This window comes from Dromaius novaehollandiae, chromosome 20, assembly GCF_036370855.1.
Source record: "Dromaius novaehollandiae isolate bDroNov1 chromosome 20, bDroNov1.hap1, whole genome shotgun sequence".
NCBI classification, from domain to species: Eukaryota; Metazoa; Chordata; class Aves; order Casuariiformes; family Dromaiidae; genus Dromaius; species Dromaius novaehollandiae.
The window spans coordinates 3,612,441-3,626,477 of record NC_088117.1 but is presented as its reverse complement, the minus strand read 5'-3'; the positions used below and the strand labels follow the sequence as shown (position 1 = coordinate 3,626,477).

At 56.6% G+C, this 14,037-nt stretch overlaps 1 protein-coding gene across 2 annotated transcripts in view; it reads right to left on the bottom strand.

Annotated features, from left to right (window-relative positions):
• Positions 1-4,424, bottom strand: part of ARRDC1 (arrestin domain containing 1) — a 43,016-nt gene extending 38,592 nt beyond the window's left edge. Inside the window, exon 1 of one of the 2 annotated variants that reach the window (XM_064523629.1) lies at positions 4,159-4,424. In XM_064523629.1, the coding sequence (XP_064379699.1) occupies positions 4,159-4,276 (118 nt within the window). In that variant the 5' untranslated portion in view covers positions 4,277-4,424. The remainder of the gene's footprint in view (positions 1-4,158) is intronic. The other variant, XM_064523628.1, reaches the window with a different exon arrangement.
• Between the last annotated feature and the right edge of the window lie 9,613 nt (positions 4,425-14,037).

Genomic DNA, 14,037 nt, shown 5'->3' with positions numbered 1-14,037 from the left:
CAGAACTGACCTTCCGGTGTGGACACATCACGCAGGATTCAAGTGAGCTGCTTTCAACCCTCCACCACCAGCTTTCTCAGCTCTCCATACAAGAAATGAGAATATTTACTACATTTAGGGAAGGAAACAGTGAGGCACAGGCTATCTGGTTGGAAGAAATGGGAATTATGTACCTGGATACTTCTATAGCACGAACAGCCACAGGTACTTCCATTTGGAGCTTTGCAGTTCAAGAGACCGATTTTAAAGTCTAGTCATCACCACATAAACCTGGACAGCTAAATAACAGAGCAGAGAATAACACAGGGCTGAAATCTGCTTCGGAAAGCACTCACAGCTTCTTTACTCGTAGTGACCTGGGGGAGAGGGCTGTTATTTTAACATTACACGTCTGCCCACAAGGAGCCTAGCTGAACGGGAGGCAGCAGGACTGAAATAATCTGCATTGCCCCTGCAAGCTTTCGAGTCGAGAGGAAAGTGCTCCGGCAGAGGGGAGCGGCGCGAGCCTTTGTTGCAGCACGCCGTTGTAGCACGCTCCTGCCAGTGACCGAGGCCGGCTTCCATGTTCTCAACTTCTCCTCCCTCCCCCCAAATTAACTCCATACCCAGCTGGCCCAGCGCCCGCTTCCTGTTAGATTAATTATTCTTTGTACACACGTGTTTGATGATTTACCCGGTAAGTCAGGCACAACAATTGGGAGCTCCGCGTTTCCATCAGCGCTCTCCCCCGAGGCCTCGAAGTTTGCAGAGGACCTTCCTCCTGGCACGGAGCAGCGTGCCTCCTCCCACGTGCCTCGGGACGGTGCGTACGGTTTGCGAAAGGCGAGTCATCATTCCTGACGCTGCTGCGTGGTCAGCCGAGGACTACGGGTTACCGAACAGCCATTACGGCTAGCTGGCAGGGCCGGCAAGGAAGCTAGTGTGGATAAGGGTACTTATGATCCCAAGAGGCGTGTCTCCAATCATGTTTTCCTACAGCCCGAGATTTCTAGCATGTTTAGCAATACAGAATGAACCTTGTTTGCCTCTATTGTTCCCCTTTTGATAGGTGCAGCTTCTGAGAGCCATAAAACACGTTACCCTCTGAAGTAATCATCTACAGACTTATTTGCATTTGTGCGAGATTTTGGATCTCGGGAACCACAATAGTGAGACGAGCAGCTACACCAGACTGGTCCAGTTGGGGAAACACTTTGGTGCCATGGGCCAGACCTGTACAGGGCAGGTATTTCAGGTCTTTTCCTTGGAGATATTTATTAGTCTGAAAAGTTACAGCTGGTCGCAGAAGGTGTAGCAGTATACTTCACAGCACAAGCTGACACGGTTGTGAGGCCTCCACCCACCTCTCCCCGCACCCCAGCACAAAGCTACAGCATGATAAAGGGTGTCCGATCCCTCGTCGCTGGACCTGTGAAGCTGAACACGGCTGACTAGTGCTAGGCCCTCCATGGAGCCTAGTCTTAAGATCTCTGTGCAGCAGGTAGTTGCCTGCTGTCACACTAAGAAGGTTGCTGCAGCAGATACATGAGCTTCCTCCTCTTTTCCTGAAGGTGGGACATTTCCTTAGCTGGACAAAAGGAGAAGGTGCCACCTGAGAGAGGTCCCCGGCCTCGCTGCTTAGGGTTGGCGGGACACCAAGGACCGTAAGACACGAAGCCGCAGGAAGGACACACGGCAAAGAGCCACCTTGTGTTTCACAGACCTTGTCACCACATCTTGAAGCCCACTGCTCATTTGGGCAGAGTTAGACACCAGTTATGGCAAGCTAGCACCTAGCACCATCCGTGAACTTCCTCCTAAGCCCCCTTCTGTCCCAGCTGGCAAAGTCGATTTGCAGGGACCTCGGCCCGAAACAGCAGCTCACATCACCTCTGCTCAGAGGGAGAAGGAACGACCGCGCACAGCCCGCCTCAGAGCTGGCTAGATGCTGCTGCCAGCGCCAGGGTCTCGGCCAGCTTTCCTAAAGCCCTGCTCAACCGCCCCGGCTTGTTACCAAAATCACTGTATTAGCGTTATACACAAAGATCCAATGGCAAAACCTCTCCTGGCTTGAGAACCACCTCTTACGCCAGACCCTAAAGTTTCCCAGAGTCAGAGCAATAAGGAACACCTCCAGAACGAAGGGCGGGGGGGTCCGGACAAAGACACCCTCCTCCCTCCCCCGCAACAACGAGCTGCAGCACACCGGGAGGCAGAAGAGGAAAACCTGGCACGCAGGGAACCCGAGAGCCCGCAGGGTCCCCAGGGGCACCAGCAAGGTGTAACCACAGCTAGCCCGGCCAGCTGGCAGCACCCGGGACTAGCACAGCCGAGCCTTGCAAGGCCAAACACTCCCATTTCGCCCAAGCGGCCCCTTCAGGGACAAGGGTGGAGGGGACAGGCCAAGAAAAGGGAGGATGGCAGTCAGCAAGCACTTTGTCTAAGAGTTTCTTCACTGGAAAAAAAAAATATTGCTCTAAGTAGTCTCCGAGCAGATAAACACTCCGGATGTGCAACTGTTTTGCTGTGACAGGAGTTGAACAGCCTACAAGTCTGTACTTGTCCTAGATGGGTTTTTTTTCCTGAGGAAGCTTCCAAAAAGCTATTGCAGAAAATGGGGAGAAGTGTTCGCGAAAGCAAGAACATCCCAGCCCCGGCTGGCCCAGGCACCATCATCCAGGCTGACGTCTGCGTTCAAGAGCCTTTGCGTTTTCAGTTCTTTGGCCTTTCCCTGCCCCCCCAGCAGTTCGTTACAGAGCACGAAGCGTTCATACAAGACAAGCAAGCGAGACGACCTCAGCGAGAGCAAGGAATAAGTCCGCGTTTCCACGGCTCTGAGCACGAAACTACTCCGTGAGCGCTAAGGCCCTCTCTAGGTGGGGGAGCCAGCAACGCGGGAGCGACCCCGTAGCTGGCTGGCTCATCTGCGAGGTCACGGCGGAGCAGAGGGCATTTGGAGCCCGTAACCTCCGTGGCCCGCTCGATCATCCGCCCCTTCCCGGTTTGGAGGATCTTAAACGAGCAGCTGCCCTCCCCCTCGTCCATCCCCGTCCATCCACCCTGCCGTCTCCTGACGGACTGCGACAGCCACCGAGGGGGCCCACATCTCCCGTCGAGCCGCAGCAGCCCACATGCTCCAGATACCGCCTGCGCCACGGACGCAGCTGAAACGGCAGCGGCAGGGAGGCGCGATGAGGTTTTACGCCTGCTTGGAGCTGCTCGCGCTACCGACCTTCTCCCCCCGACACCGACGGGGCCACGCGCTCAGGCTACAGATCCCCCCTTCACCGGGAGCTTCACAACTCACAACACCCAAGTTCGCCGAAGGCATCACGCGACTGTTGCTGGCGACGGATGGCAGCGGGCTGTGCTTGCGGCCGGCCAGGCGTCCCTGCGCGGGAGCTCCCGCGGCACCGGGGGCAGCGGGCAGCTCGCACCCCGCGCTGCGCACTTCCTCCGGGCCTCCTCGCAGCTCCCGTCCCCAAACCGCCGGCCGCAGCCTGGGGAGGCCCCGCCACAGCTTTAGGCAGCCGCGGCCCAGGAACCGTAAGCGGGTATTTATGAAACACGGGTCCGGGCATCGTGGCAGACCGGGGCGCGCGAGGGCCCCTTGCCACGGGGCTGCCGGGGGCGGCGCGCGGCGGTGCGGCAGGGGACAAGGCTGCACCGCGCTGCTCCGCTCTCGGCCACCCGGCCCGTCGCCTCCCTTCGCCGCCACGCCTGACCCTGCGTCCCAGCGAGGCGCGGGCCGGGTTTGGACGTGTCCGTGAAACAAGTCCGTGCTGCCCGGCTTTGCGGGGAAGCAGAAGGGGAAAAAAAAAAGTCACAGGAGGCAGAGGAAGAAATAATCGGGGAGGTTGTTCACATCACCCCGCGTCTCTCCCCGGCCAGGACCTCGCGGGCTGCGGCAGAGGCAGAGCGATGCGCGCAACCCCCGCGCCGGCGGCTGCGGGGCGCCGGGACCAGGCGCAGCCCGCGGCGCGGAGGGGACGGGGGCGGCGGCGGGGAGCTGCCGGGCTCCTCTCGCTCGGGGCGAGGCGGCGGCAGGCCGGGGCTCGCGTGGCGAAGGGCTGCCGGGCCCGGGCGCCACCCCGGAGCCCCCCGCGGGGCTGGGGCCGGTGTGGGGGGCGCGGCCGCCCGGGACAGCCCGGGGAGGGGGGGGGGAGGCGGCGGTCTCACCTCGGTACTGCAGCGAGCCGGAGAGGCGCACGGTGACGGTGCCGGCCAGCGGCTCTCCGGGGCTGTAGATGACCCGGCTCTCGCCCAGGCGGATCTCGAAGAGCTGCACCTTCCCCATGGCTGCGCCTGGCGCCCTCCCGTCCCGTCCCGTCCCGTCCCGTCCCGTCCGGCCGCCCCGGGCCGCTCCGCAGGCAGCGCTACCTGCCGCCCCCGCGCCGCGCTGTGCCTGCCCCGGCGGGCCGGCTCCGCCCCTTCCCTTCCCTTCCCTTCCCTTCCCTGCCCTGCCCTGCCCTGCCCTTCCCGGCCCGCCCGGCCCGGGCCGCGCTGCGCCGCGCTGCGGGGAGGGGAGGGGAGGGGAGGGGAGGGGAGGGGCGGCGCTGACGGGGGGGCGGCGGGGCGGCCGCGCGCGGTGTGAGGGCAGGGCCGCGCCGTGGGGCTGGACCCTGAGGGAAGGGCTTCACTATGGGGCCGGGCTGTGAGGAAAGGGCTGTGCTGTGGGTCATGCTATGGGGCCGGGCTCTGAGGCCAGGGCTGCTCTGTGGGGCCAGGCTCTGAGGAAAGGGCTGTGCTGTGGGGCCACACTGTGGGGCAAAGCTCTGAGGGCAGGGCTGTGCTGTGGGGCCACGCTATGGGGCCAAGCTCTGAGGGCAGGGCTGCACCGTGGGGCCGCGCTCTAAGGGAAGGGCTACACTATGGGGCCAGACACAGCGCAAGGACAGGGCTGTGCTGTGGGGGCCACACTGTGGGGCTGGGCTCTGCGGGAAGGGCCTTGCTGTGGGGCCAGGCTCTGCGGGAAGGGCTCAGTGCAAGGGAAGGAGCAGCTGGTGGGGCAGGGCTAGGCCCTCCTGCCAGTCTGCTCCCCCTCCCTCCCCTGCCCCCCCCCGTGTTACGACCCCCATGGCTCCAGGTGCCCAGCGAGAAGCAAACACACAGGCAGGGACACGCTGCACCGCAGCAGCGCTGACAGCAACTGCCCCCTGCTCCTGCCCAGGCCCGGCCGGGTGACGTCTCCCACCGTGCTGCAGGGCTCCAGGGAGGGGGGGGGAGCAACAGGCTGCCCTCATCCTTTCTGCATGCCCCCCTCTTGCATTGCCCAGTGACTTAATAACACAAAAAAAGTCAGTAAAACACCCTTTTGCAATTCCTTTATTTTGCAGATAAACACCACACGCAGCGCTGGGGAAGGGCACCTCCCCGAGAGGCCTCCCGGCTGACGACAGGCAGCCTGTGCACACCGGCAGAATGAATAAGTGCAAAAAGGGCTGTTTATCCGCAGAGCACACCCAGCACGGACGCGGCCGGACAGACGTCCTCCGGCAGACCCGCAGTGACACCAGCCCGGGGCTGCAGGAATCGCTGCCGTCACAAGGTAAAATCCCTAGTCAGACCCAGGCTCCCTTGGAAAAGTAGCTTGCACATTCCCAGCACAGCCTGGCTCCTGCTGAGAGGCTCTGCCAGGGCTCCGGTGTTCAGAAACCGACCTCTAATTTTGAGTCTGAACATAGTCACAGCCAACAAACCCGTATGTTTTTGTACCCGCACTTATATTTTAAGTAGCTCATCTCCTGCAGATGAGATATGCTCAGATACACCTGTACACCCCTCTCCTTGTCCTGACCCAGCTTTTGCTTTGTCAGGCTACGTAGGCCACATCTTCCTGGTCTCTCCCTGTGAGATGGGCCCACAGCCCCTTTCCTCAGTCTCTCTGGTCCATTCCCCCCTTCAGCTTCTCCGGCCTGGCATTGCCAGCAAAAAGCAGCGAGCGAGAGGGGAGCAAGAGTCCCCTGTGGCTACGGCGGGTTTCCCCGACTCCACTTCCCCAGCAGAAAGCGGCTCCAGACCTGTGACCTCTTCCCACTGACCAGCCCTCCGATGGGAGCCGCTGCGCCCGCAGATCCTCTCTGCCCCATCGCTGGAGCGGCAGCGGCACGGACTAACTGGCACTTGCACCAGAGGGGCACATGAGCAGTGCCACCAGGAGCCCAGATGTGACAGCTTGGGGTCATAAAGTCCTTTGCCAAAGCCGAGCCCCTTATGCCGCACTGCAGCTCTCCAAGCAAAAAGGTTTCTGCCCCTTGTTGGCAGAGTGGGCTTCACCGTGGTAGAGGCGCTCACCCAAGGTCATAGCACGAATAAAAAGGGATCCCAAGCCAGGAGCTGAACGAAGGCCTGCCACCGCTGGCACGTCCTCTCGTGGCTGTGGCACAGCCACAGTGCTGCAGGACAAGCAGCGGACGCCTTTCTACAGAAATACAAGAGCTGTTTTTGCGACACAGCCAGCAGCAATGCCACGCACTGACCCTTTCCTTACCCCACTGCTACGCTGCGTTGAGCAATTTATAAGATAAAAATAGGTGGGCATAATTCAGTCTGTTTGGTCCCTGCAATGCCAGTCCACCTGGCATTGTCTTGACAGTGTGCTGTTGAGGAGGATTTTACTCATGGCAGTCAAATGCATATTTACATTCCTACCTCCCTGCTCATCTGCATGTGCCCTGGAATCACCCCGTTATCTAATTGCACACAGGATCCTGGGCACCGAGATTCAGAGTGGGTGGGGGAAAAAAAAGCTGAGGATAAGATAAGCTGTCAAAACTTAACTTTTCTGCTATTTTGGATCACTTTTGTTTTTAACAAAATTGTTTTGGATGTTTTGTTCTGATAGTAGGAGCTTTCATTTCCTCTTATTTCTCAGTCTCTTCTCCCTTTCTTTTTGCCTCATTAAGGGAAATTTAAAAAAGGAAAACAAATCTCGACCCCAGTTTTAGAACAGTTTTCCTTTGAGATGTCAAGCTTCACTAATTTTAAGGAATAGAAATTTTTCTCTACGCAGAATGTACTTGTACCTAGTGGGTTTTTTAAATCATATTTTTATAACCTGAGCCACACTGTGCTCACAGCACAAGACAAGCTCCTACAGCAGGCGCCAGGGGAACAGCTGTAGGTATTCCCACACTTGGGCAAAACACACCAGGGGTGCAGCTGTAGCTGCAGAGTCTTGTGCTACTTTGTGTGTACAAGCAGTACACGAGGCAGAAGGCTTCATGGTTAAGTCAGGCATTTTCCTGTGACTTAAATTGTTCCTCTTTTGGTCTTCCAGATGAGGTCCTCCAGCTGTGCCCTGTGACACGGACAAGGCACAGACCCACCTGACTCTGCCTCAGCTTCCCCTCCATGGGCAGGAGGCAGTGATCTCCACCTGGCTGGGCTCAACCCTGCCAGGAGCCCAGGAGTCCTCAGGGAGAGGCTCAGGGAAGTGCCTGTGCATAACGAAGCAGTGACTGATACGCAGCTCAGTCAGGTGAGCTCTTCTGGGTGAGGCAGCAGCATGTTATCTCCAGGGCAGTCTGCAGGATCATTTCCACTTGCTCCACAGCTTCAGGGGTACGTGGGTGCTGGGGAGGCTGGCAAGCTTCACAGGGTGCCTGCCCGGCACCCCAGGTACACTCTTGGCCTATCTTGCTTTCCAGTCCCTCTGTTATAGTGTGATGACAGAGCAAAGCTCCCGCTACACCAGGCACTGGAGCCCCTGGGACTGAAGAGGAGAGATAATAGCAGAGATGCCAGACCAAGAAAGTTAAAATGTATTTGGCCCTTAAATTTCTTAAGCTTCCCTCTAATTAAAATACACACGTTCAAACAGAGAGCCCATGAAGGGCTCACTGCTGATATATTTATACTATGTATCACTGATAATACAGAGCTACATTTTATAGCCATACATATGTATGGCTATAAAATACATAATGCTAATATATTTATGCCATACTTCAGTTTCTTACCTTTTCTATATCACTTGCCTTACTCAGTACCTCACCACTACTCAGCTGATTCCCCAGCCAGTTGACCATAGCATCTGATAACAACAGCAGCAATTATTATTCATTTGTACAGGGCTGACACCTTTTATCAGGACCAGGGTTCACATGGCACTTGTTCTGCTGAACCCTCCTCCACAACCCTCACTTCTCTGACAGGAGGTCACAGCCGAGGTCCCCCATCCGCTGTATGAGTCCCCAAGGCAGCTCACAGACAGCGAGACGTTGTCCCAGGCCACAGCTTCAGGTACCGTCCCTCTGCCACCATGTGATGTGTCCCAAGATCCTGTATCCCAAGACAGTGACCTCTCATCCAGAGGTTGTTTAAAAAAAAAAAAAAAAAAAAAATCTAAGGGGCATGCATGATAGCATAATAAATATCTATTTAGCCTCAGATTGTGTGGCTGACTAAAGTATAATTTGGCTGAGGCATTTCCACCAGGGAGATGACACAAGGCTGCCCTTTATCAAGGGACAAAAAAAAAAAAATTCTACCACATCCCTTGGCAGTTTGCTTCAATTGCACATCCTTGTTGCCACTAACATGCACGCCTGCTTTTTAGTCTGACTTTGTCAAGTTTCAGTTTCTGCCACTGGTTCTTGTTATGCCTTTCTCTGATACTAAAGAGCCCTTTAGCACCAAGCAGCTTCTCCTTGTGACAGTACTTACACACAGATGAAGACACCTCTCAATTTTCTTGATAAACTAAATATGAGCGCTTTAAGTCTGTCCTTGTGAAGCGTTTTCTCCAGCCTTCATGTTATTATGCCGGCTTGTGTCTATGCAAGCCCACATACTGGCATTTGTGTGTTTATGGAAGTGTGTGTGCAGGAACAGCCTCCTACATAGACACGTGCATAGACAGGAGTTAATGCACTGGCTGTTGTGACCCCAAATGCACACACAGAGGTAAGCGCAGGCCCTGTAGCACACATGCGCTGGCTGTGGTGACAGCAAGTGCATTCCCACTGTAAATTCACTCATTTCTGTTAGCTAGGGAACAGATGAGTACCCACAGGTAACACACCAGGTGCTCCTGACCTGCTTCTTCCCACACAGATTAGCCCTCACCCTGTGGGAAGGAGGCTAATTCAGGGACATCCCTCCTGAGCCAGCTCCTCCTTTTTATCTCCAAGCCACAACAAGAATCAGAGCACAGAAAGCAGGCCCCCAGCTGACCCACTGCAATCCCATTACGCAGCTGGCACCCGTCCCACTTACGTGGGTGCTATTGCTTTAATTGGTTAATGCCTGTACCGCACCTGGCAATCCTCACTAGAAAAATCCTTAGAGAGAGGCAAGGCATTAATTACTATTATTACAATTCTAATCTGGCTAGCTGGATTTCTGGCCTCCTCCTTCACTGTGGGACACTGTTACTCAGCGTGGGACTGGAAAGGAAGAAGGGCTGGTGGGAAAACCGTCCTCCCTTTCCCACGAAGTTCAGCATCTCGGCACAGGCAGAGTGGGGACTGCAGTTTATTTGTGTTCGCCCACGGGCTCTGGGAACATGAGGATTTACTCACTCTCCTGGTGATTCTGGAGGGACCTTGCCTCAGAAAGGCAAGGTGAAATTAAAAATCAAGAGCTGGACTCCGATTCCCCCAGTGCCACTGCAGCATTTTGCACTGCTCCTTCACTGTAGAGCTACTTCTGCTGTGAGCTCAGGTTCACCACCGTCCTAGGGAAAGGCGACAGATGCCGTTTAACAGGCATGAGCAGACCAAGGTGGGATTGCCCCAATGCTGTGTGCAACCCAGGAGAAGCTATTTGGGAGAGGGCTGATCAGGCACCAGGGATCATGTCAGCACCCCAGGCAGGTTTTGGGGGTCAGGGCACCCCACAGCCTCTGCATCCCCTCTCCCAGGCCTGGCTGGGCTTTGCAGACACATGGAAAACCCTCTCCCTTTCTCAGCACACATGTCCCCCCCTCACTCTGCCAAGAGAAGCACTTCATTTTCCTGCTCCTCATCACTCACTCCATGTGTTCAGGCCAAAAATCCATTCCCAGCATGGAGAAACATGTCCCAGCAGCCTCTCACCCTGCTCCCACTACCAAGAGACCGTTCCCAAGGAAATGCAGAAAACACCACCGCTCAGAGCAGCCAGCGAGACAGAGCCAAGCTGTGGCTCCGTGCGTGGGCGGGCACGTCTGGAGGATGCAGGGCTCGCTGTGCCGAGGGCAATGCCTGCTCCAACTCCACCTGCTGCAAGCAGCTCCGGTTGCCTGAGCAGCCCAAAACCAGCTGAATAGCTGCTCAGGGCCCTCGTCCCAAACAAAAGCACAGCTCTAAGCCTGTACGCTGAGCTCTTCTCCACAGTGCAGGGCCAGCAGCCCTGGGTGAGGGACAGGCTCACACCAGCACTTCTGACCCCAAGGATGCCCTGTGCGGTGGACCAGAGGGCTTGCAGACCCACACGTGCAGGGGAATGAGTTAATCTCTCAACTCAAGCTGCTTTTGGGAGCTGCTAGAATAATGTCCTATAGCATCATGCCTGGAGGGTGCGATCAGCCACTCGTTTTTCTTCATGAAGTAACTCTTCCTGAAAGAGAGTTTTGCTTGCCAAGCACATCATCAGTGGGTGCTGGGCGGGAGAGCAGAGTGCTTGGCCCCATGGGAAGGGCAGAGACCTCCCTTTGCACCTTGCAGTTCCCAGCCCAGTTCACCCCGAGCTCCTCACCCTCCTGCCCACAGCAGGACTGCCCCGTAAGACATTTTACTTGTCTCAGTCACTACTGATTTGAGTTTCCACGAGCTAATGCGCAAGACTCAAAGGGCACTGGTTTGCCACCAGCCAGACTCATCACGAGGCGGTGAGTCACATCTGACAAACCTGTACGGTCCTGAGCAGGAGGCGTCATGAAGAAGCGAGTCCGCTGCCGTGATGCCCGCCCTGGCCACCCTCACCATGCAGAGCGATGCCCTGCGCTCAGAGCAGGCTCTGCCCGTGCTAAACCATGCACTGGTCGTTTCCCACCAGCCTTTGACAAGGCCACCTGAGCTGGTGGCAACCAAAGTGGCTAAGGGGGTTTTACAGCTCATTTCCACCAAGCAATGGCAGGACTGGTGCTTCCACAGCCAGCTGCTCTGCAGCCCTCGGTCAGGGAAACAGCCCTGCTGTCCCTGCGGTGGCACAAGCAGGGGACAGAGCAGCTCATGACAGGCTCTAGGAGCAGCTCCTAGGACACGGTTCCTGCCAGCAGCCTCCTAGAACTGGCTCTTATAGGCAGGACAGCTGGCCAGCCCAGCTGCACAGGTGCCCCTGGGGATACAGGCGGTGACTGGGAAGGGACAAACACAGATTTTGGGGTGGGTGGCCCAGGGCTGGGTGGAAAGCGGTGCTGTCAGCAAGCAGACGGCAGCTGCCACCACTGCGCGAATGGAGGCAGAAACCTGCCTGCTCGTGTTTGCTGTTTTGTCTGTCTCCACATCCCTGGTGCTGGTGGGAGCCAAGCGCAACACAGCGTTGGAGAGCGTCACACGTCTGCTTCCCCCACGCTGCCTCCGCAGAGGAAACCTGCCAAGCCATCGTCCCGAGTTTCCCTGCTGGGAAAGGGTGTCCTTAAGCCACCGTGCCACCCTGGGGATGTGCCCTGGGACTGGGCCCGAGAGCCGGCACAGTTAGGTGACATACAGGCAGCAAGGAGAGCTCGCACACAGCAGGGAACAGCATGACTGCCCCAAAAGGGTGGGAATATGGGGAAAGGACACATAAGGCACTGAAAAGCCTTGAAACAAAGCCATGGGATCCTTGGCTGAGGACAAGAGGGGAAAGGACACAGTGTGCCTGATTTAATATGGCCAAGAGCCCGTTAACACCACACTCCCATTCCCTGTGAGCAGGGGGAACAGGGGGAAGCATGGTGTGGGTCAGTGTCCTGGATTATGCCCCACGGATAAGATAGTCACCCTAGCCAGCCCTCTGCAGCAGGGAGAAAGCCTCCAAATTTATCTCATTTCACTATTTTCCTTGGGGCTAGAATTCATCTCGCAGATCCACACCTGCCACATTCATCAGAACTTCCTTCTCTTTCCCTGAGCTTCAACATCACTTTTTTTCCCCCAGTTTCCTCTGGTTTCCTGTGAACTTAAGCCAAGATAGGTTTAGGATAAAATTCAACTCTTTTGCTAGCTGCTATACTCCCCAGCAGCACCTATTGCCTTCAGGTGGCTCACAGGAGGAGTGTGCGGACATTGCAACCACAGCCCTACCTACAGTTATTTTTAACGTCCTCCTAAAAGCTTTGCATACATTGACATTTCAGCCACTGACATAGCTGAACCAGTGCAAACGCCTACTTGCAAACGTAAACCAAGGCCAGTGAACTCTGATTTCCATTATCAGGCTAAAGTGGCACCAGAATAAGTCACTTCATTTGGGTTTGAATCATGTCCCCACCAGACACCTGCCTGACTGCAGTGCAACTACAGCTCAGCCTGTCCCTCCTACTCTTATCAAACTTTGCTGTTATAATTTTAATACTTGCCTTCCTTGCTGCAACCCAAGCACCTGCATAAATGGCAAAGAGCTTAAATGAAATAGACTTGAAAAAAAAAGAAAAACAGTAATGGCAATTGCATCTCATCATCCTCTGCAAATACATTCCCACTCATGGCATCCCATTACCAGCCTCGCTTCTCAGCACTTCAGCAGCTGCAGGAAATGGGGTTTGAAAGCAAAATTAAGCTCTCTGGCCCCAACCTGCCACTGCCTGTCCCCACACATACTGGGGGGGGATTCCTCTGGTGTGAGCACATGGATGCAGTCGCATCCAGTTGCCCAGCTCCCCGCATGGGCACAAGCACATGAGATGTCACCACGGGGAGCTGGCTCCCATGGGACACATGGCCATCTAAGCCTGGCTGCTCTCAGTGTCACAGCACAGCCCTGGGGGACCTGTCATAGTGGCAATCCCAAGCATATGCCCTTCCCTCCCTTCAAAGGCAGCTAGAGGAAGTTCCAGGCCATCATTCCCCCACCTCTCCTAAGCCAAGGCCACATCCTCAACAGGTGTTAACCAGACAGGTACCAGTGATGCTTAAAGAAGCAGCACAACAGAGCTTGAGACCAAAAGCAAGCCTGGTCCTGCAGCAACCAGCGCAAAGTCTGCTCTCCCAGCTATGAGATCAGCACATACATGGCAGCTTGACCCTTCCCACACAACACAAGGCTCCATCTCCCTCCTTCACACCACACACCTGGTTACTGGTACCAGCCATGGTGACAACAGCCTCCAGGGACCCCGCAGTGAAAATGGATGAACAAGCACTGCACATGGCACAGCAGAGGGGACCCTCCAACCCCCATCCCCAGGAGATCTGCCCTGTAATACATACACCCCCACAGCCCCCCAAACCCACCTCTTCCAGCTTTGCTCTTTCCTTCTGTTACCCTTCATGCAGACCTCCAGCCAGGCCCACCAGCCTTCCCTTCTCCACCCCACACCTTAGCAGTCAAGGAGCAGCTGAGCTAAGGACCTATAACACAGCTAGAACAGGCACCAAAGACCCCAGGCTGAGCTTAAATAGGTTCCTGGGCCCGTGGGCAGAGGGTGGAGGTGGAGACCCAGCTGATGCTGATCAGGGCCATTAGGGCTGTTAGCACCCTGTGCAGGTGCCACCTTAGCCTGGGCTCCCATGCAGAGCTCCAGCCTCCAGCTCGCAGGGGGCCCTTGACAGCCCCCCATCTGCCCTTGCAGCCCTGCTCGCCCATCACCGAGACACCCCAGCCCCCGGCTCGCTCCAGCGCACCCGGCGCAGCCGCGTGATTGCGTTGTCCCTGCTGCCGCGGGCCCGCCCGGGGTGCTGGTGGGGGGGCCCATCCTGAGCAGATGAGCTAAACGACCCGGCTGCTCCCAGTCACCCTGCCATGGTAACGGGGTTCTCCTGGAAAGTCTAATTGCTGTCTCTACCAAGCAAAGCCCGAGCATGAGGTCTCGCAGGGTCCTAACACGCTGCAAGCCGCACGCCCGCCCGTCCCCCCTCCGCCTCGCAGTGCCCCGGCTCCCCTCACAGCCGTGCAGATGGTTTTAACAGCGGCGAAGCCATGCGGAGCTGA